Source organism: Scyliorhinus torazame, chromosome 13 (genome assembly GCF_047496885.1).
Source record: "Scyliorhinus torazame isolate Kashiwa2021f chromosome 13, sScyTor2.1, whole genome shotgun sequence".
NCBI classification, from domain to species: Eukaryota; Metazoa; Chordata; class Chondrichthyes; order Carcharhiniformes; family Scyliorhinidae; genus Scyliorhinus; species Scyliorhinus torazame.
Window position 1 is genome coordinate 131,897,194 of NC_092719.1, and position 24,470 is coordinate 131,921,663.

Sequence of the window (24,470 nt, forward strand, 5' to 3'; positions counted from 1 at the left end):
AACAAACATACCACCAACAGAAACAGTGAGCTGCGCAGCATGCTAAAAATGTAAAAAAAAAAGAGTGCATACAAAAGGGTAAAGGCACATGCCAATGAATTAGGCTTTAACCTTGTAAGAATTAAGTCTGTCTTACACATGCATTTATTTACATTGTTGAAAAGATGCTTTTTCTGTTGAAACTTTGCATTGAACATGCTTTGTAAATGATCTGTGTGTTAAGTTGATGAGATCACCAGTGATATTCTTTACCTTCACTGTCAGACACAGCACAGTGCATATCATCCATGATATAACCATCATCCTCTCTGTAAGTATGGCTACGCGATGTCTCTTTCACATCCTGAACATCAGGCAGGGAGTGGCTGGAACCAAATTGAGATCTGCTGTCTACAACATTTGGTGGCAATGGTTCTCTAGAGGCCCGTGACACATGCATCTGATTTCCCATAGGACTCAAAGGGTTTTCCTCTTGAGAGGCCTGTGCTCTCATTGGAGCACGCCCTCGACAATGGCCCATTCCCATCTTTTGAGACCTCTCCATGGTGTCTCTTTCATAAGATTTACTTCTTGGATTAGCTGCTTCTTTCCCTAATTTTTCCATTCCATACATTGAGGAGGATCGTGATCTGCTGCCATTGCTGTACCCTCTCTCAGAATCTTCCATTGCTTCTCTACTACCATGACCAGAATATCTCTGCTGGTCATAAATATTTTTCTTGAGGCCATAAGTAATCTCATCCTGAAGTTTCTGTGCCCTAAGGATTACATTGTTTCCTGAAGACGAAGTTGTGACAGTATATGAAGCAAAATCAGATTCCACATCTTTGGCTTCTTCGATAGGTGAAAATTTGGAGATTTTCTGTTCTATGTTTTGCTTCCTGTGTTTGCTGCGCTTGGCAGATATAACAGCAGGAGCCAGTTGTTTCGATGAATGCTTTTGAGACCCATAAGAAGAGTTGTGCTTGTCTGTGCGGGAGGAATGTCTGTGATTGTTGTCTGCATAGTAATATGAAGATCCACTTGAAGAGTTTGATATTCTGCTATGGCTATCTGAATTCCTTTGGTATCCATTCTTCCCTCGATGGTCTGATACCTGGAGGTCATACATATCTTCTTCCGATTCATCATCAACTTTATTGTAAGCATGGGTTTTATTAGAACTGGTCGTCTCTTGGAAGTCATTCTTTTCCTTTGAATGTCTTGAATTAGTATGCTGAGGGGGTTGTTCTACTTTCTGGCTTTCTGTTGCTGAGGTATTCTCTTTGGTCAATTCACTGATATCATCAATCATGACATAATTACGAGAAACATTGTGCTCTAGGTTTGTATACAGAGAGTCAGCTGAATAGTTAGTTGAAGGACTTTCTATTGCATTTCCACTATCCGCAACTCTCATCTCTGCATTCTTATACTGGTCATAGTTGTTACTCATTGTTGTGGTTGTGTAAACTTTCTCAGTTGAAGTTGCAGAAATAACTACATTTGGATTACCAATTACTTCATAATTGGTGGGTATTTTCTGTTCAAGATCTGCTAACGATGTCTGCCTTGGCTTTTGATGTTGTGCCGGAATGTTTGTCTGTTGTTGATACTGAGCCTGATGACCAGACTGAAAGGAAGCCTGGTTTGGATAGGTAGTAGGAGCATGGTATTGGTCAGGTGGTTGGAATCCACTTATGTTTTGTAAACTATTGCCAGTCTGGTAATTTGTGTTCTGGGGATATGCATGTGGCTGGTATGTGTTTTGAGAATGCAAAGTGGAATGAGACTGAAAATTGTTTTGTGACTGGTAACCATTTGGAACTGGGTAGTGGGGTGGCTGATAACCTGCGGGTTGGTAATTCGTCATGCCTTGGGGAGTGGTCTGTGATGGAGGGTACTGTGAAGATGTGGTTGGATGTTGTGCCATTGAGAATTCAGAATACTGATTAACTGGAGCAGTATGTGGCCTAGCTAAGACATTGTTGCTATTGTATGAAGATATTCGGATGTTATGGACCTCACTGTCTGACATATAATCCCGGTCTTCTCCCAAGCCCCGCACATAGCCCCCATCTCGCCTTGTTGGATCTTTGACAAAGGTTTCTTTTCTACGATTGATTCCAAGTTCTATGTAACGCAGCTTTGCATCAATTTCCTTTTCTTCTTCATCAAGCTCTGCCTGTTTTTTCTGAAGTTTGTTTGATTCTTGCTCCACTTTTTCCAGCTCATGGCTGATGTCCTTCAGGAGTTTATCACGAGTAATATGGTCAGGCAGAGTTCCTCGTTTACGAGGCAGGGAGGTTGCAAATAGCTGTGGATGAATTGGTGCGCTAGTGTGTATTATTTCTTCAGGTGGTGGACTTGGCAGGGTTCTCTTCACTTTCTTCATCGTGCTCTGCTGCCAATTTCCAATCTGAAAAACAAAATTGCAGATTTACTGTTACCTCTGTGAAGTAAATCGTGCCATTTTGATTTTTGCTATGAATTAGTTATTTCCCCACACAAAAAATACACAGCGATCACCCCAAAACCAAAGGAATTGTCTGATAGAATTAACCTAAATCAGCACGCACTGTAAGCTATTCCAGTTGGACTATCATTCCACAAATATATAATAAAACCCATCTGCAGCTATCAGAGGGACCACTGAATACAAGGATTGGAGCATACTCTTTCATTGCAAACTAAAGTTTAACATTATCAGGCAAAACATTTTCGGGCTTATCTAGCAATGTACTCATTCGGTAACTATCAATCAATTACAATCTGAAAAATGACATTTAACGATACATACAAGACATGTTCAAGATTCAACAAAGTAAATGAAATTGTAACCTAATTTTACATAATCTTGGGGCTCTTTAGAAATAACCAAACTGTATCTATCTGTTAGCTGGTGGCATATCCACTATCCATGTACTTGAATTGCAATATTTGTTTGTTCATATATGGGGACAAATTTTGACTTTCAAATCACTCAAGTCTCACTTATTAGGGTAGCATAATTAATATTGTATATTTTATTCAAATATTTTTATTTATATTTTATTGCAAAAGATAAAATTGTTCTTATCGCTTCATTGGTTTTGCAATTATTCTCGCCAGTCAATGTGTAAATATTGCAACTAGCAATGTTCTCATTGCCAACTTTCCCTGCTATTATTTGAACTGAGGCAGTGCACATTTGTGCATCTTCTTGTTTTCTGTAACTGGCGAGGAAAACACTTGTAATTCCTCATTCACACTGCATGAATTATAGCAAAGATATTTATTCACTGTGTGAGGAACACCTACGGTGCTTTATCCACACATGACCAGCTGAGATGCCTGAGTTGTATCACATGGTTTCCAGGATTGCAACTTACAAAAGTTAACTTTAGCAAGGAAACCACATTAGAAACTATAATATCGCTATAGATGACAAATTCCTAGAACCTGATAGGTTCGACTTCAGGATTCTAAAGTAGGGGAAGAAGTTGCAAATACTTTAGCCATAATTTTGCAAAGTTTTCCAGATTTAAGAATTCTCCCTTTGAATGAGAAAACTGCAAATATAAATGCATCATTTAAAAAATGAAATTATAGATCTGTTAGTATAACATCTGTTGTGGGGAAAATATTGGGATGTATAATTAAGGGCAGAGTAACCAAAGATTAACAGTAATGCGAACTGAATGGAAAGAACCAACATGAATTGTAAAGGATAGGTCATAGCTGATGAACCTAACTGAGTAAGTAATTACAGTGGCAGACAGGGCAGTGACAACGGATTTAGTTAATATGAATTTCCAGAAGGCTTTCCTTAAGATTCCACATAAGAGACTGTTAGAAATAATTAAAGATGATAAAATTGAAGACAAATTATCGACCTTGTTGGTTGCTCTGCCAATCAATAAATAGAAGACTGAGAGAAGAGCTAATGGATATATAGTCCAAATGAGCATAATTAACTAGAGTGCTCCAACTAAGATCCGTGCTGGGGCCTCAACTATTTACAATATTTAGTAATGATTCAGATAACCTAATAGTGAGCCATGTATCCAAGTTTGCCAGTGACACAAAGATAGATGGCATTCTAAGCAATGTAATCGAGAACAGAAATTACAAAGCGACCTTGGTAGTTTAAGTGTGGCAAATGGATATCAGCACAGTTAAGCTTGAGGCAATCCATTTTGAACAAAGAAAGTTCTGAGTATTTTTAAATGGTGAAAAGCTAGGAACGGTAGAGATCCAAAAGATTTATGGATTCACATATGCACATCACTAAATTAAGTAGTGAGGTTCAAAAATAATCAAAAAGATAATGAAATTTTAGCCTTTATAACCAGAGCGCTGGATTATTAAGGGGAGGAATTTTGCATCACCTGTAGAGATCCCTGGTTAGACCACTTCTGGAGTACTGTGTATGGTCCTAATTACTGCACCTTAGCGTGATGAATGTAGGAATTTCAGATATATTGGATTATATGTATTTGGTGCAGTAAGGGTCAAAAGCCTGGGTTAGTGTGTGCGTAACATCTGCAGTAGTATTTTTAAAAATCCTGGTTTGCAAGACAGCTCGGCTTTTTGGGAACCAGATGTGCAATTAAAGTATCATAAAAGTTTAGGCTAATTGTTTTTTGTTTATATTAAGAAGGTTCCCTGTGGAGTAGTTAATTAGAGGCATTGTGTTCAGTTTAGTGAGATGATGTAGTTAATGGGAGGAGCCAGGGGTTGAAGCAGGCAGGTGTTTTAGCCTGTGGCTGGAGGCTTAAAGCTTTGAAGGTTTTCTGAAGACGCACAACCAGAGATACTGCATTGTTCTGAAAAGGGGCCAGGTCTCTTTCTTTAAAGCAGTCTCAAAAGATCTCTCTTTCTCAAAGTGGAGCATTCAAGACATCTCTGTGCAGCAAGTATTCCTGAATGCTAACTGTATTTAAAAGTGGATTGGGATCCGAGATGATTTTGTTGTTTGAGTGGAAATAAAGATAGCAGTTAAAAGTTGTGTCACTGTATTGATTAGCTTTGTTTAAGGGGTAATTGTAGGCTATTTTCTTGTGTGAATGATATTTTAATACTGTGTGAGTAATAAAGTTGGTTTGAACAAACCTTATCCCTATTTTGCGTGAAATCACTCTCTTCCTCAAAGTCTTACAAAATCAAAATACAACATTGATTGTTTCTGTCAAAATCAAAATAAAATAGTGAGGTTTCTGTCCAGTATCCTAGCCACTGGTCAGATTTGGTCCGGGATCGTAACACTTAGAAAGGAGATATTGTTAGAAGGGTTAACACACCAGAATGTTACCAGGGGTTCAAGGGTTAAACTGTGAGGAGAAATTATCCAAACTAATCTTGTAGCCTCTAGAATGTAGAAGGTTAAGGGATGGTTTGATTGAGGTTTTTAGAATTATGGAAGGAATTGGTAGGCTAGATGGCGAACACTTTTTCCACTAGTGGGGTAGTTAAGGACAAGGGAACATCAACTTAAAATCAGAACCAAGACATTCAGGGAAGAAGTTAGGAAACATCTCTTCATGCAAACGGTGACAGAGTGTGGAATGCCGTCTCTCTCCCAACACATAAAGGACAGCTTGAGATGGCTCGTCAAAACCGGATGAAGAACTCATTGGATGGTTCATTCATGCCACATGGAGAACAGCTGATTAAACGCTCAGCAACTTTATTTGTGCTTTTCTTTCCTCCTATTGTAAAGGGAGTAGACAGGCATTTCTGCGGACACAAACGAGACTCCAAGAAGGTATGTTGCCTCCCGGGTGCAAGGGTCCTGGATGAATCAGAATGTCTTCAGGACATTCTAAAGGGGGAGGGTGAACAGCCAGCTATCATGGTGCATGTAGGCACCAACGATATAGGTAAAAAACAGGATGAGGTCCTACATGGTGAATTTAGTGAGTTAGGAGATAAAATAAAAAGTAGGACCTCAAAAGGTAGTAATCTTGGGATTGCTATCAGTGCCACGTGCTAGTCAGAGTAGACATGGCAGGATAGACAGGATGAATGCGTGGCTCGAGAGATGGTGTAGGAGGGAGGGACTCAGATTTTTGGGACATTGGAACCGGTTCTGGGAGAGGTGGGACCATTACAAATCGGACGGTCTACACCTGGGCAGGACTGGAACCAATGTCTGAGGGGGCTTGTTGCCAACGCTGTTGGGGATGGTTTAAACTAGTGTGACAGGGGGATGGAAACCAATGCAGGAAGTCACAGGGTAGTAAAGAGGGGAAGGCAGAGAAACAGATTGAATTGCCTAGTATGGCAGCGGGGTGGGAACCAGAGCAGTAGGTCAGTGGGAGAAATAACTGAGGGCGAGCTACAGACTTAAGGCCAGGAAGATTGAGAGGAAGAGCAGGCAGGGAGTGGTTCAACGCAACGGGGCTGGTGGGCTGAAGTGCATTAGTTTCAATGCGAGGTGTATTTCAGGTAAGATAGATGAACTTGGAGCTTGGTTTAGTACGTGGAATTATGATGGTGTTGCGATTACAGAAACTTTGTTGAAAGAGGGACAGGATTGGCAACTAAAGAGTCCAGGATTTAGATGCTTCAGGCAGGATAGAGGAGGATGCAAAAGGGGTGGGGGAGTTGCATTATTGGTTAAGGAGAATATCACAGCTGTGTTGAGGGAGGACACATTGAAGGATTCAGGCAGCGAGGCAATATGGGTAGAGCTCAGGAATAGGAAGAGTGCTGTCACAATGTTGGGGGTTTATTACAGACCTTCTGACAGCCAGCAGGAGATAGAGGAGCAGATATGCAGACAGATCTTGGAAAGATGTAGAAACAATAGGGTTGTTGTGGTGGGTGATTTTAACTTTCCCTATATTGACTGGGACACGCTAATTGCTAGAAGCATGGATGGAGCAGAATTTGCAAGGAACATCCAGGAGGGTTTCTTGAAAGAATATGTAAATAGCCCAACTCGGCAAAGGACCATATTAGACCTGGTGCTGGGGAATGAGCCCGGCCAGGTGATCGAAGTTCCAGTAGCAGATAATTTCGGGAACAGTGATCATGATTCTGGAAGTTTTAAGCTGCTTATGGATAAGGACAAGAGTGGCCCTCAGGTGAAGGTGTTAGACTGGGGGAAGTGATACAAAAATTGGTGGAGTTGCGGATGCTGAAGAGGATTGTCAGAGGATACAGTAAGATATAAACTGGTTGGAGTCTTGGGTGGAGAAATGGCAGATGTGAGGTAATGCACTTTGGAAGGTCCAATGCATGTAGGAATTACACAGTAAATGGTAGAACTCTTGCGAGTATTGACAGGCAGAGAGATCTCTGGTCGGCTGCACGGTAGCAGAGTGGCTAGCACAGTTGCTTCACAGCTCCAGGGTCCCAGGTCTGATTCCCAGCTTGGGTCACTGTCTGTGCGGAGTCTGCACGTTGTTCCTGTGTCTGCGTGAGTTTCGTCCTGGTGCTCCAGTTTCCTCCCACAGTCCAAAGATGTGCATGGTAGGTGGATTGGCCATGTTAAATTGCCCTTAGGTTAGGGGGGGTTATTGGTTTACGGGATAGTGTGGAGGTGAGGGCTTAAGTGGGGTGCTCTTTCCAAGAGCTGGTGCAGACCCGATGGACCAAATGGCCTCCTTCTGTACTGTAAATTCTATGATCTATGATCTGGGCATGCATGTCCAACGATCACTGAAAGTGGCAACACATGTGGATAAGGTGGTCAAGAAGGCATACGGCATGCTGGTCTTCATCAGTCAGGGCACTGAATATAAAAATTGGCAAGTCATGTTGCCGCTGTACAGGACCTTAGTTCGGCCTCATTTGGAATATTGTGTACAATTCTGGTCGCCACACTAGCAGAAGGATGCGGGTCCTTTGGAGAGGGTACAGAAGCGGTTTACTAGGATGTTGCATGATATGGAGGGCATTAGCTATGAGGGGAGATTAGATAAACTCGGTCTGTTCTCACTGCAACAAAGGAGGTTGAGAAGCAACCTGATAGAGGTCTACAAGATTATGAGTGGCATGGACAGAGTGGATAGTCAGATGCTCTTTCTTAGGTTAGGTGAGTCAAGAACTAGGGAACATAGGTTTAAAGTGCATGGGGAAAATTTTGGAACAGATGTGCGAGGCAAGTTTATTTACACAGAGGGAGGTAAATATATGGAACGCGCTGCCTGGGGGAGGTGGTAGGAGCAGGTACGATTGTGGCATTTAAGGGGTATCTAGACAAATATATGAATAGGGTGGGAATGGAAGGATACGGACTCCGTAAGTGCATACGGTTTTAGTTTAGGCAGGTACCATGGTCGGCGCAGGCTCAGAGGGCCGAATGGCCTGTTCCTGTGATGTATTGTTCTTCGTTCTTTATTCTGAAGGCACTGAATGATTAGGCAAACAGGGTTGAGTGAGAGATGGCAGCTTTACAGATATGAACCATGTAACCATTCCTCAAGTCTAAGTCCATCAAACAAGTGATAAGATAATGTCATAATTTGACTGAAAAATTACTTTTTGTGACGGGGAACACGAGAATGCCACAGCATATGAAAGCCCCGACTCAATTTTCCCACTCCCAATCAAGGGGTTTCGCGATTATTTGTTGTGTCCCATCTCCTGTCCTGGCTATGACAGAATCATACTGCGCAATCTATTGGCCGCGTTGTGCTTAAGCGAAAGAGCGACGAGGATGGTAAATAACGGGAGAGGCCAAAACCCAGAACTGCGCCAGGTGCCTATCGCTTTGTGACCTAACCGGCCCGATCTGCTTGGCGAAATCCGGATCTTACCTACCCGTGGCGAGAAACCTATAATCACCACTTAAGTCCAATCTTCATACAATTAACGGGAACAACACCCTATTTATCAGGCTCCTGTGAGCTAACGGCCTTCCCAGCAAGTTAAAAACAAGAAACTGGCAGAGGGGCTGCTGCAGGGACCCGAGGAAGTGAGCAGCCATCTTTGTTCACAGGCAAAGAGCCCGGGGCATTGGGGCTGCTGCCCCAGTGCTGGGTGGGGATGGGGGAACAACCGTGGGACAGCCTCGGTTGGTCGGGGGGGGGGGGGGGGAGATGCGCAATGGGGGCTGGGGAGCCCGGGGCAGGGGGAATGGCCACCCATAGTCTGAGCTGGAGGGGGGGGGGGGGTCCAATCGCCCGCAGGTCCGCCATGCCAACCCCAGGAACGTGTGTACCCTTTCCGGGGGCATCCCCAGCCCTTGCCTGTCTGCAACAGAAGGCTATTGCTAATTGGGAATTAGCAATCAGAGTTAAATGAGCACCTTACATTTCCCAAGTAGATCCCCGTTTGGTAGGCGTGCAATGTGGCATGTGAGAGTTTTCGACTTGCATCCCAAATAGACCGTGATGCCTGGACACTGTGCCTGAACACTGCAGGAAGCAACACCATGGACGCAGCATCCAACATCTGAAAATCCAGGGGTTGGGCCCCTGCACCAGGGACCAGAGGGTGGGTTTGTGCACTAGGGGGTGGGTTTGTGCACTAGGGAGTGGACCTGCGCCCGGTGCAGGTAACATAGCATGCAGATGTCTGGGGTGCAGGTTGTGGGGGTCGACGAGCAGTGGCCCCTGCTGTAGCCGGGGTGTGAGGGGGAAGCAATGGGGGAACTGGAGGGTCCCGGGGTGGAAGACATCGTTGACTGCCGGTCTCAAACCCTCTCCCAATTCCTTACAGACATTGAGCGGAATGGACGATATTTTGGACTGCACGTACGTGCCCTAGTGGTGCTGCTAGCAGGCAAGCTGGCAAGCGTTGAGAAGGCGGTGGCAGCAGCAGCAGCGTCGACAGAGACTTGAGGCGGCAACCCATGTGCTGGGCCCTACCCCACACCCTGAGGACCTGGCCACCAACAGGCCAGGGAAGGACCCAGAGGAGGAGGCCGGTGATGGCCCAAGGTGTCAGGCATCGCTATTCTTTTGAACAATTGATGGCTTGTGCCACAGGAAGCTCTGCCTCAACAAGGAGATGGGCTGCGCCATCCTGCGCAGGGAACGTCTTACGCACGCCGGCCCCTCACCAACATGGCGCCGGTGTTCTGGGGCCGCGCGCGGAAGGAGGTAGGCCGGGGGGGGGGGGGGGGGGGAGAGAGGCCGGCCCGCCGATCGGTGAGCCCCGATCGCGGGCCAGATCCCATCGGAGACCACCCCGGTGAAGGAGCCCCTCTCCCTCCCCCGCAGAGTTCCCGCCAGCAGCGACCAGGGGTGGTCGGCGCCGGCGGGAACCTGTTGTGTCGTAGCGTCCGCTCGGCCCATCCGGGCTGGAGAATCACTGCTCGGCAGTTCGCCGAATTGCGCGCCGCTGGTTTACGGGGCGGTGGGAGAATCGCATGCATGGGTCGGGACGGCGTGGCGTGAGTCGCGCGGCGCCCCGGATATTCTCCCACCTGGCGTGGTGGGGGAGAATAGCGCCCATGATTTGTGGCCAGTAACATTTTATAGCGGTGATGGCCTCGCTGGGCCGAGGGTCAGGGAGCTCGCAGCAGTTCCCACTTCTACCACACTTTGAAACTTTTCCCTTAAATCGCACCCTTAGGAAGATAGAGCAAACAAGGGATCCATTTGGCTTGCAGTATGTAAATCTCTTCAGCACAGATACCTCAGAGGAATGAAAGTGTACCATTATTCATCCATATTGGAGAGCGTTGGTAATTGTGGCTTCCATTGAAGATTGAAATAGATAACCATATCGACTATAGATGGCCATCAATTTCTTTTTACGAGGTAAATTAACAAAAATGGTAAAATATTCAAGGGATGTTAAGAAACCTAGTGAACCTTATTTTCGATATTTCGCAAGTCTGTCCAAAATGCTTTAGAACCTGTCTATATAATCCTGCCTAGGGACCAATAAACACCTTGCTCTAGAAGGAGGCTTGTTACATGGTTTCATCATTGATGCAGCAGCTGTAAACTGCTACCTTAATAAGAATCATTAAAAATGTCATAAAATGTTGAAGCGAGGAAGGTGCATTATAGAGAGGTGTTTTACGTAGTTTCTCAGTCAGCGAGAGAGTCATAAAAGACATATTCTTTCGTGAAGGCAGAGAGACATTCTACAATAATGGCAGAGTCATAAACAATTCACTTTATAGTGAGGGAATGTTAGATGCTTTATATTCATTCCATATTAGCGAGGGAACTACAAAGACACATTATTACGTTTTCAGTGAGGAAACGTATTTTTATAGTTTCACTATCAGAGAACAACAATTACATTCTGTTGGAAAGTACTAGAGAAAGAAGATAGGTGTTCTCATTTTGAATCAGATAAAATAAGAAAAATACCTTCAAAGAAATTATAGCATTGACCACAGAAGTTATATGATGGTCCAGAAAATCCAGAAAACAAATGGCACCATTTTGTTTTACATATTTTAAGGGTTTTAATTTGTTGGTGTTTGAGTTTTTTTCATAATTTGTTGTACTTATTTGATGGCCTTGTAGATAAAATCACCCGTCGATTTAGTTTTTACTTATTCTTTCATGGGATATAACCATTGGTGGCAAGGTTTATTGCTCATCCCAAGTGCCCTTGAGAAGATTGTGTTGAATTGCCTTCTTGAACTGCTGCAATTCATCTTCTGTTGGCACACCTATAGTGCTGTTAAGGAAGGGAGTTCCATTATTTGAAATGGGTGACAGTGAAGGAATGGCAAAATAGTTCCAAATCAGCTTGGTGTGTGACTGGGCGGGAAATTGCAGTCGCAGGCATCCCCATAAGTGTGCCGCTCTTATGCTTCCAGGTGGGAGAGTTTTGCGGATTTGAAAGTTGCTGAAAAAGGAACCTATGTGAGTTGCTGCAGTACACATCTTGCTGCCACTATGCATTGATGATGGTGGGTGGAGGTGAACGTTTATGGGGTGTTATGGGCCAGGGTTTAGAGAACCCCCATGTGTATCATGGAGTTCACCTGACCCACGACTTTTAATAGACTGTGGTATGGGGAGCACACGGCCCACTCTACAGGTGTGGTACAGCAGAACTGGAAAAGTATTTTTTAAAGCAAAACAATGTTTATTCTATGAACTCAAGTTAACCTTTTTAAAACATACAGTGAACATCTTAGCAACCATCAATTCAAATACAAACCCCAAAGAATACAACACTAAATCATCCTTAATAACTTCCCACACAACATCCAGAAGACAAAAGAAACACTACTGAGAACATTTATAATTCTGAATTCACCAAATGATCAAGAGATAGTCTTTCCATGGCAGAGAGATCAACAGTACACCTGCTCTGTCTGGCTTCAGCTCCAACACTGAAAACAAAACTAAAACACACCCTGCAGCAAACAGACTAAAACGAAAATAAAAAGCTGACAGACAGCCCAGCTCCACACACTCTCTGACATCACTGATAAACACCCATTTCTTAAAGGTACATTTCGTAAACACCCATTTCTTAAAGGTGCTCTCACATGACAGGGGATGGATCAAGCAGGTTGCTTTTTTTTTGTGGATTATGTCAGGTAAACACCTCAAACGGTTTGCAAGCCAAATTTGTTTGTGGTGAATTAGCTGCAGTATAAAATATTACTGCAATAGCAAAGTCACTGTAATTAGCGACAACTTTGCTTTTTGATTAAAATGTCAGACTTGACAGTTGCAAAATCTTGTTGGAATGAAATCCTATGAGGCCAATGAAATCCTATTAATTGGACTTTAATCTTTAAAATCAATTGGTACATCCCCACCGGTGCAAGCCTGTGATTGTCACAAATTGGCGCCCACAGCAACCCGCCTTCCCAAAGTGCTGCCAACACTGGTCCCAAGCTCTCAGTGCTGATACCACCACTGGACCCGTGGAGTATCTAACCAGCGAGAATGGAAGGGGTGTCAACAATAGCGCCCTCAAACTGGTCCCCTTACACGAAGCCGCCTCCATTCGCCCTCAGACCGACCGCACATTTCCCAGCTATTGCAATATTTGCTGCCCAGCAGTAATTCAACAAGCTCAGCAACACTAATCCACCCCCACCCCCCACCCTCTGTCACTCCCTCTGCAAGAATACCCTCCTCACCCAAGGAGCCTTCCCCCTCCCACAAACCTCAAAATTATCCCATTAACCTTCCCATAAAAGAACTTAGGAACAAAAACCAGGGGTTCTGGAATACAAAAAAAACTTCGGCAGTACCGTCATCTTCATCGTCTGTACCCGACCCAAGGACAATGGCAGTACATCCCATCTCTTAAAGTCCCTCCACCAGCCGTGCCAAGATGAACTTACGCAACTGGGCCCAACTCTGCGCCACCTGTATCTCACGGTAGTGAAAACCGCCCTCACCAACTGAAGAAGCAATACCCCCAGCCTTTAGCACAGGGCTAAATCGCTGGCTTTGAAAGCAGACCAAGGCAGGCCAGCAGCATAGTTGAATTCCCATACCAGCCTCCCTGAACAGGCGCCGGAATGTGGCGACTAGTGGCTTTTCACAGTAACTTCGCTTGAAGCCTACTTGTGACAATAAGCGATTTTCATTTCATTTCATTTCCTCTCCTGCCCCCATGCATTATTTGGGAACATCTCGTTATCCCCCAGATAGCCAAACTCTCCCAAAATCACGATGATCCTTGGGTGGAGGATAAGTACGAGCGGTGTCGTGGGCGGCTTGGTGGCGCAGTTTTTAGCACTGCTGTCTCACAGAGCTGAGGGCGCGGGTTCGATCCCGGCCCCGGGTCACTGTCTGTGTGGAGTTTGCACATTCTCCCCATGTCTGTGTGGGTCTCACCTGCACAACCCAAAGATGTGCAAGGTAGGTGAATTGGCATCACCAAATTGCCCCTTAATTAGAAAAGAAAATAATTGGATACACTAAATTTGTAAGAAAAAAAAGCGTTGTCAGGGGAAAAAGTTCACAAGAATTAACATAAGTGTAAATAAAGTACGATTGAACTGGGACCCCGTCACAAACATGGTGACAGCTTGGGGCCCATGAGTTGTTGTTACTATGGTGTTGATTATTACTACTGATGTTCCCAGGGGCAGCACAGTGGCGCAGTGGTTAGCACTGCTGCCTCACGGCGCCGAGGTCCCGGGTTCGATCCCGGCCCTGGGTCACTGTCTGTGTGGCGTTTACACATTCTCCCAGTGTTTGCGTGGGTTTTACCCCCACGACCCAAAGATGTGCAGGGTAGGTGGATTGGCCACGCTAAATTGCCCCATAATTGGAAAAAATGAAATGGGTACTCTAAATTTATTTTTTAAAAACCATTGATGTTCCTGTATTTTTTTTTCTTTTTTCTGTAAAGTTCTGTCTTTCAATGCAAAATTGCAATAAAAATGTTTCTTTTTTAAAAATCGATTGGGGAAACCTCGGGCCCCGGAGTCTTCCCTGCATTTCAACACCTCCCTCAGCCCAATCGGGGCCCCCAGTCCTTGCACCTTCGCCTCCTCAACGTTCAGGAACTCTAACCCATCCAAAAACTGTCCTAACCCTTCAGCCACCCACTGGAGATTCCAAGCTACACAGCCTCCGATAAAAGGCCTCAAAAACCCCATGCACCCCCTCCGGCTCCATTATCACCATGCCCCTCTCGTCTCTCACCCTCCCAATCTTCCTCATCACCGCCTGCTTCCTCAACTGGTGCACAAGCAACCTGCTCGCTTTCTCACTGGACTCATAAACCGCCTCCCTGGCTCTACGCAATTGTCCCACCATCTTTCCCGTGGACAGCAGCCCAAACTCCATATCAAGCCTCTGCCTTTCCTTTAGCAATGCCTCCTCAGGTACCACTGAATACCTCCGGTCCACCCTCAGAATGTCCTCCACCAACCTCGCCTCTCAGCCTGCTTTGTGCTCTCCTTGTGTGCCTGAATCAATATAAATTGCCCCCTTACCACCACTTTCAGTGACTCCCACAGTGTGGAGGCAGAAACCTACCCCGTATTGTTCAGCTCCACATAATTTTGGATTGCCACCCTCACCCTCCCGCAGAAACAGAAACTCCTTTGCCCTCTGCCTCTCAAACCACCATGGGTCCACTGCCTACAACCCCCCCCCCCCCCACCCCCACTCCAGAAACCCTAATAACTCCTTCCCCGTAGCCAAAACCCTCAGGATCCTCGGTCATGACCGGTCCAGCCCAGGATCAGCCAATGCGTGTCCAGATCCAGAATCTGCTAAAACCCACCTTAAACAATCCACATGATCCCAATTTGGAGCATGTACATTCACTAGCAACACCAGCACCCGCTCATCATCACAAAGAAACCCCCTGGATCAGTTACAATACTGCCTACATTGAAAGCTACCCTCTTGTTGATCAGCACCGCCATCCCACTCGCCTTCATATCTAATTCCGAGTGAAAAACTTGCGCCACCCAGCCCTTCTTCAACCTCGACTGTCCCCCAGCTTCAGGTGCATCTCCTGAAGAAACACAACATCCGCCTTCAAACTTCTTAAATGTGTGAAAACGCGCAACCTTTTGATCGGGCCATTTAAACCCCGAATGTTCCATGTCATCAATGGGGTCCATCAATCTCATCCCCACCCCTCCCCCCACACTTCACCAATCAACCATAAACCTTCTTTAATCAGCTGCTTCGCACCCCCACAGGTCCTCCCCAAGATGTCTGCCGCCATCTCCTCTTAACCAACTGTGCCACACCAACTCAACCTATGTCAGCATCCCTCCCCTCACCCCCTCTCTTCCCCCCCATAAGCAAAGACAAAGGAAACCCAACTTCCACCACCCCCTCCCTCCACAGGTTGATACCACACTTCACTCCCATTAACTAGCCAAGCCGCTAGCATGGTGGCCCCCACTCGAGGCCCCCATCTACCCCTCCCTCCCTTCCCCCCCGCCACCCTTCACCCGCCATTCTCAAAAAACAGTAAGATAAAGAACACACTCACCCACTCCCCACCTATATTCATTAAATACAACCAACCACCCATCGTGTAAACCCACTTTCCCCACTTTTACATCACCTCGCACACCTCCCAGTCCGTGGTCTCTTGTAAATTCACTCATCTTCTCCAGCGTATCAAAATAAAACTCTTGATTCTGGTGCGTGACCCACAGACGAGCAGGATACAACACCCCTTCCTTGTAGAGTGCAGCCTTGATCTGATTATAACCGCTCGCTGCTTGGCCAACTCTGCATTCAAGTCCTGGCAGATCCTCAGCACTTTTCCCTCCCAGGTGCACCTTTTCATTTGCTTCACCCACTTCAACACCCACTCTTTGTCGAGACAACGATTTAGCCGCACCACCATCGCTGTCAACGGCTCCCCACCTTCACCTCCTCCTCAGTGCCCTGTGTGTTCGTTCCACCTTGGGAGGACTGGCAAAGAACCCTCCCCCACCAACATGCTCACCACATACTTTGGCGGAATGCGTTCCCTTGATCCCTTCAGGCAGTCCCACAATTGGGAGATTCCACCTATGAAACTGTTCTCTCGATCTCCCACCTTCTTCCTCAGCCTCTTATGGCTCACTGCCACAAGCACCATCTCCACCTCCACCTCCAGCCAGTCCTTATGCTCTCCCACCAACTCTTGCACCTTCTGGAGTGCCAGACCCTGCATCTCCAACCTCTGCTCCATTCTCTCAATAGTCGACCTGAGTGGCTCCACCACCTTAGCCAGGCCCTCTGAGGTCTCCTGCCTCTGCTGCTGGAACTTCTCATTCAAAAAGTCCATAAGTTTCTCAGTAGGCCTCTGGTCAGGCAACAATACCCTAGCACCCTCTGCCATCTTTTCCTGTGTGGCACCTCAAATAAACTCTTGTCCAGGCTGCTGCCTCTTACTCGTTACACTCCTCGTCTGATTAGCCATAAACCGGTCCCACCGATGGAGCGTGACTATTTCTCAGTGCTCATGCACCTCACACCTGAAAACACCAAGAAATAGGACCAAGAAATTCCACCTCGTGTATGAGCCACCAAATGTGCGGCCATTCACTCCATGGCCGCCATCAGAAGTCCAAAGTAATATAATTCTTAAGAAACATTGTTCGGATAATGGAAAATCTAATGGATTACTGCAGGTGGCAATCTTCCACAATAAGGGCTGCCAAAGAAAGCAGGCTCCCTAACTGAAATAAAACAGAGATATGGAGGCAGAAAGAATGTATAAACCTCATTATGTTCTGCTGTCAGAAGAATTATCTTGTAAAGTAACCCCATTTCCACTGAAATAAGGATGGATCCCTGCAAGTTTTCTCTCCATTATTCTACCTATTAATCATGGGTTATGAGGTAAGAAATAGCTGCTCTCATAAGAAAAAATAGTTTTAAAGAAAGCCAATAATATGAACATATAAACAAGGAGAAGTAGGCCATTCGACCACTTGAGCTGCTCATCCATTTAATAAGATCATGGCTGATCTGATAGTAACCACAAATCTGCATCCCGCCTACCCCGATAACCTATCACGACCCTCCCAACAGTACTGGAAGTAACCAAATCCAGCCATATAATTCTAATTGCCTAATCCCTTGTCAATCACTCCCAATGGCTGAATACTTTGGAACTAAGTAATGCAAATCAGCAAGATTTAAAGTTTGATCTTAAGTTTTGCTAGGCTAGTTGATCTCGGCCTGTATTAATAACAACTCAATGATCTTGTGGAGGGAGGGGCAGAAGGTGGAAATAAACATTTAAGTGCGAATATCTGGTTGTTGTGGAAGACATGACCCAACTCAGCTGTGATGTTACCTTGAATTGAAAAATATTGATGACACTGTCTAGACTCAGGGAGAGTGACCTTTTGACTGGTGCCACTGTCTAGACTCAGGGAGAATGACCTTTTGGCTGATGACACTGTCTAGACACAGGGAGAGTGACCTTTTGACTAATGTAACTGTCTAAACTCAGGAAGAGCGACCTTTTAACTGATATCACTGTCTAGACACAGGAGAATGATATTTTGGCTGATGACACTGTCTAGAAACAGGGAGAGGGACCTTTTGGCAAGGAGAGTGACGTTTTGGCTGATATCACTGACAAGACACGGGGGGAGTGAAACTTTGACTGATGTAACTGTCTAGACTCAGAGGAGAGTGACTTTTTAACTGATATCACTGTATAGACACAGGGAGAGTGATATTTTGGCTGAAGTCACTGTCTAGACTCAAGGAGAGTGGCCTTTTGTCTGATGCCACTGTCTAGGCTGAGGGAGAGTGACCTTTTGGCTGATGTACTGTCTGGACACAGTGGGAGGGAAGGCTGATGGCACTGTCTAGACACGGGGGAGCAAAACTTTGGCTGGTGATACGGTCTCGGCTCCGGGACAGTGATATTTTGGCTGATGACACGGTCTAGATACAGGAGGATTGAAATTTTGGCTGATGACACTGTCTAGACACGGGGGGAGTGTAACTTTGACTGATGTCATGTCTAGACTGAGGGAGAGTGACCTTTTGACTGATGTCATGTCTAGACTGAAGGAGAGTGACCTTTTGATTACTATAACTGTCTAGACTCAGGGAGAGTGACATTCTAACTGATATCAGAGTCGCGACACAAGGAAAGTGATATTTTGGCTAAAGTCACCGTCTTGTCATGTGAGAGTACCTATAAGATATGGGTGTTTATAAATAGGTGTGTATATAAATATCTCTAGTGAGAGTACCTTTAAGAAATGGATGTTTACTACTGCAGTGATGTCAGAGAGTGGGTGGAGCTGGGCTGTCTGTCAGCTTTTTACTTTCATTTTTGAGCAGGCTGCAGGGTGTGTTTTAGTTTTGTTTTCAGTGTTGGAGCTGAAGCCAGACCAAGCAGGTGTACTGCTGTTCTCTCTGCCATCAAAAGACTATCTCTTGATCATTTGATGAATTCAGAATTATAAATGTTCTCAGTCGTGAATGTAAACCTAATGTGCTTCTGTTAAAAGGTGTTTTAAGTCGTATGGAAGGTAAAAAGAAAAGCTTAAATGCTTACTTAGTGTTGTCGTCTTTTGGGGTTGTATTTGAATTAATGGTTGCTAAGATGTTCACTGTACGTTTTAAAAAGGTTAACTTGAATTCATAGAATAAACATTGTTTTGCTTTAAAAAATACTTTTCCATTTCTGCTGTACCACTCCTGTAGAGTGGGCCGTGTGCTCCCCATACCACAATCTATTAAAAGTTATGGGTCAGGGGAACTCCATGATACTTTGGGGTTCTCTAAACCCTGGCCCATAACAGTCTAGACACAGGGAGAATGATATTTTGGCTGATGACATTATCTTGACTCAGGCAGAGTGACCTTTTGGCTGATTCCACTGTGTAGACCCAGGGGGAGGGAAATATTGGCTAATGGCATTGTCTAGACACAGGGGGAGTGAAACTCTGGCTGATGACACCGTCTAGACTCAGGAACAGTGATATTTTGGCTGATGACACTGTCTAGACACAGGGAGAGTGAAACTTTGGCTGATGACACTGTAGACTCAGGGAGAGTGACCTTTTGGCTGATGCCATTGTCTAGATACAGGGAGAGTGAATCTTTGGCTGATGACACTGTCTAGACTCAGGGACAGTGTTATTTTGGCAGATGTCACTGTCTAGATTCAGGGAGAGTGACCTTTTGGCTGATGCCATTGTCTAGACACAGGGGGAGTGAAACTTTGGCTGATGTGACCGTCTAGATTCAGGTGGCTGGATTCTTCAAAAATGGGGCTAAGTCCCCACGCTGGCGTAAAAACGCTGGCGTTTCACGTCAGACTTTGCTTAAAAAAATTCACAGCTATTCACTTACCTTGAAGGGGCTGGCAGGGCCTTGGAGCGCTTCTCACAGCTTCAGCTGCGGATACGGGCACTCGCACTTTCGGTTGCAAGTTCGTGCATGCGCACGGTGGCAGCCTGCAGCGGCCGCGCCGAACGTGATGGTGGACTCAGCCGGCGGACCTGGACCAACAAAGAAGGTCCCAACGATCTGCCCTGCGCCGCTCGTTTTAACTCGCCCGATCGCCGGCCCGGTCACTCTTAAAGCCCCCCTGGTACTTGATCCCCCTACTCCCCATGATGGCGGCCGCGGACTGAGTCCGCAGCCACAGCACGAGAGTCCCGACCGGCCAGATGTGGATAGAACCACGCTGTCAGGAATTCGGCCGGTCGGGACCGGAGCAGCGCTGGAACGGCCTCTGGCAATGTCTCGACTCAGGGACAGTGATATTTTGGCTGATGACACTGTCTGGACACAATGGCCGCCCAGCCGCCATGTAAATCGCGGGAGAGGCGCCGGGTCCAATTCGGGTGTAAAAGTGGATTCTCCGCCCCAGCCCAGGGAGTGTGACCTTTGGCTGATGTCACTGCCTATTTAACTTTTAACTGATCTGCCTAAGATTTGTGCCTAAGAGTTATCACCAACTATAACACAAAGCTTATTACACAGTTTTCAATTCTGTGTCATGAATGCAAATGATTGTTGCCAAATTTGCCTTTAACCAGTGAGACAATTTGGGAAGGTAATCATTTGGTTTTTTTCAATGCGTTGACACAGTGAGTGCCAGCAGGCTTCATTTATTCCATGGGCAACAGTGCAAGATTCACAATCCGATTATCCATCCTTCCCCTTCACAGAAATCCTGATTCAAGCAGAATACTTCCTGCATTTATCTGAGTTTAACATTATTTCATAATTTTATCCGTGACCTAAATCTTTTTCTAAAACTCATTAGAAAATACTTTCTATGGATATTAACGAATTGTAATATCCTTAACGAACCCCATCATTTCTTATCAAATATGCTTAATCAATATGAAGTAACTATATGTCATTGATTTGCACAGTAATGTTTTTTTAAATATTTTATTAAGGCATTTATATAAACACCAAACACATAAATAAGAGCAAAAGCAAACTTGTACAGCGTAATAAATAACCAACCCCACCCCCCCATCCCCTCCCTCCCTCTGCTGACAGCTCAATCCTCCTTAAAGAAGTCGATGAACAGCTTCCATCTCCGGGCGAACTCACCAACCAACCCTCTCAAGACAAACTTGATGTTTTCCATCCTCAGGAATGCCGCCAGGTCACTCATCCAAACCGCCTATATTCGGTGGCTCCGAGTCCCTCCACCCAACCAAAATCCATCTCCGGGCTATCAGGGAGGCAAAGGCTAAGACATCGGCCTCTCTCGCTTCCTGGACTACCAGGTCTTCTGACACCCCGAATATCACCACCTCTGGACTCAGGGCCACCTTTAGTCCCAACACCTCGGATGTTATGTCAGCAAACTGCTGCCAGAATCCCTTCAGTTTCGGACATGCCCAGAACATGTGGATATGGTTCGCAAACCTTCCTGCGCACCATCCACACTTATCCTCTACCCTGTCAAAGAACCTACTCATCCTGGCCACAGTCATATGCGCCCTGTGAACTACTGTAAACTGAATAAGGCTGGGGCTTGCACAGGACGAGGGCGCATTCACCCTCTGCAGAGCCTCGTCCCATGTTCTGGCCTCCCTCCCAGCACATCCTGCCTTTAACATCTCCTATCGAGACTTCCTTCCATTCCATCAGCTCCTTATAAACCCCAGATACCGTCCCCTCCCCTACCCTCTTCCTCACCTTATCCTGCAGCCCCAGGGGCGGCAACCCGGGAAAGGACAGCACCTGCCTCCTCACAAAGTCCCAGACCTGTAAGTATCTGGGCAGCTCATATTCCTCCTCCTGGTCCTCCAAGTTCGCAAAACTGCTTCCTATGAACAGGTTTCCCAAACCGCTCAGTCCCCGCCTGCTGCCACCCCTGAAACCTCACGTCCAACCTCACGTCCAGCCCCCGCCCTCCCCCCACCCCGATGCAAACCCATGGTTGTCACAAATTGGTGCCCACACCGAGGCATCTTCCAATCTCAGATGCTGCCTCCACTGTCTCCATACTCTCAAGGTCGACACCACCACTGGGCTCACGGAGTACCTGGCTGCGAGAACGGCAGAGGAGCCATCAATAACGCCCCTAAACCTGTTCCCCTGCAAGAAGCCGCCTCCATCTGTCCCCATACTCACCCCTCCCCCACTACCCATTTCCAAATAATAGAATTTCATAGAATTTACATAGAATTTACAGTGCAGAAGGAGGCCATTCGGCCCATCGAGTCTGCACTGGCTCTTGGAAAGAGCACCCTACCGAAGCCGCCCAGTAATAATTCATTATATTTGGCAACGCCAGCAGCCCCCCCTCACTCCCTTTCCAAAAATGACCTCTTGACCCACGAGGTCTTCCCCACCCACACAAACCCCAAAATGAATGCGTTGAGCTTTTTAAAAAATGACTTCTGAATGAAGATCGGGAGGTTCTGAAATACAAACAAAAGCCTTGGCAGCATCGTCACCTTCACTGTCTGCACCAGTCCCGACAACGACAATGGACGTGCATCCCCCCTCTTAAAATCCCCCTTCATCTGTTCCACCTATTGGGGCAAATTCAACTTACGCAACTGCGCCCAACCCCGTGCCACCTAGATGCCCAAGTACCTGAAACTCACCCCCACCACCTTGAACAGCATCTTCCCAACCTCAACTCCTGCCTCTATCCTCAATCGTTAACACCTAGCTCTTTCCCATTGCCACTCCCACCTCCACTTCCTGCCCCTCCAGGGGCATCATAATCATGTTAGGTAACCTCCACATATTTGCCGACAACTGCTCCCAGTCACACACCCAGTTTGATCCTCACCTATCATCCCGGGACACAGTCCTCGATTCGCAAGGTCAGCACCTTCGCCAGCACCGGCCGAGGGCTCCAACTCATACAGCTTCCTATAAAACTCCGCGAACACCCCATTCATTCCCACCAAGTCCAGCACCACCCTTCCTGTCCCATCCTTCACTCTGCCAATCTCCCTCGCCACCTCCTGTTTCCTATGTTGGTGGGCTTGTACATTGCCCCCCTGACCCTCCGCAACTGCCCTACTGCCTTCCCCATGGACACCAGCCCAAAGTCCATCTGGAGCCTCTGCCTCCCCTTCAACAACCCTGCCTTTGGGGCCTTCGAGTACCTTCTATCACCCTCAAAATCCCTTCCATCAACCTTGCCATTTCTGTTCGTTCCACCTTTTCCCTGTGTGCCCGAATCAAAATAAACTCCCCCGAACCACCGCATTGAGTGCCTCCTACAGTGATCGACGGTAACCTCCCCAGTATTTTGAGTTCCACATACCCCCAGATGGCAGCCCTCACCCGCTCATACACATCCTCATCCACCAACAACTTCACATCTAGCGTCCACTGCAGGTGCTGCCCCTCGCCCGGTCTACTCGCAAATCCACCAATCGTGGTCCAAAACCACAATCGCCGAATACCCCGAATCGATCACCCTCGCCAGCGACGCCTTGTCCACCACAAAGAAATAAATCTGGGAGTACACCCTCGGCCTCCCAAATCTCCACGGTCCACCCTCCCATGTGCTCCATAAACACCTTCAGCTCCTTCGCCACCTCCAACACCTTCACCGATCGTGGGTTCGACTGTTCCAAGCTTGGCTCCATGACTGTGTTAAAATCCCCCCCCCCCCACACACACTCCCATGATCAACCGGAGCGAGTCCAGGTCAGGAATCTTCCCCAGCACCCAGTTCATGAACTCCACATCATCCCAGTTTGGGGCATAAACATTTACCAGGACCACTGGCATCCCCTCCAGCTTCCCACTAACCATCATGAACCTCCCCCCAGCCCCTCGGATCTGCCAGAATGTTCCCCATCTCAAACGCCACCCACTCGTTTACCAGCACCGCCACCCGATCATCTTCATGTCCAGTCCCAAATGAAATACGTGCCCTACCCATCCTTTCTTCAACATTGTCCGATCCCCTATCTTCAAATGAGTCGCTCGTAAAAAAGCCATATCTGCCTTCAGACTCCTCAGGTGCGCAAACACACGTGACCGTTTGACTGGCCCATTCAGCCCCCTCACGTTCCACATGATCAGCCTGGTTGGGGGTCCCCCCACCCCCCTCCCCTGTTGATCAATCATATCCCTTTTTGGGTCAGTCCCCGGCCTTTGGCACACAACCCTCCAGGCTCACCCTCGGATATCCACCGTCATCACTCCCTTTCCCGCTGCGCCACAACAGCCACACCCTTGTCAGCAGCCCCCCTCCCCCTCAAAAAACAACAACTCCATCCCCCTTCCCTGTACCAAACACCTGACATCCCCACTCCCGTTAACTAGCCCGCCCAGCTAGCCTGACAGCACCCGCCCAAGGCCTCCAAGCCGCCTACCCTCCACTGATTCCCCTCCCCCCCCATTTGCACTCGCCCACGAAACAAAGAAACTGAAAAAAGGTGCACTCACCCTTGACGCTTCCCAAACATCCCGCCACCAAGCCCCCCCAAAAAACCCTCAAAGGAGAAACGGTCTCCAAAAACATCAAAAGAAAAACACCTTCTTACATCTTGCCAAAAGTTCAATGTTCTTCTTCTCCTCCCAGTCCATTGCCCCTCAGAAATTCTGTCGCCTCCTCTGGCGTTCCATAATAATATTCCTGATTCTGGAAGGTCCCCCCAGAGGTGGGCCTGGTACAACACCCCGAACTTTACCCCCTTCTTAAAGAGGGCAGCCTTGACCCGGTTAAAT

The 24,470-nt window shown here is 46.7% G+C and overlaps 1 protein-coding gene across 1 annotated transcript in view; it reads right to left on the reverse strand.

Annotated features, from left to right (window-relative positions):
• Positions 1-24,470, reverse strand: part of bsnb (bassoon (presynaptic cytomatrix protein) b) — a 766,513-nt gene that overhangs the window by 238,586 nt on the left and 503,457 nt on the right. The window contains exon 6 of the mRNA XM_072472164.1: positions 253-2,398. Coding sequence (XP_072328265.1) covers positions 253-2,398 — 2,146 coding nt within the window. The remainder of the gene's footprint in view (positions 1-252; positions 2,399-24,470) is intronic.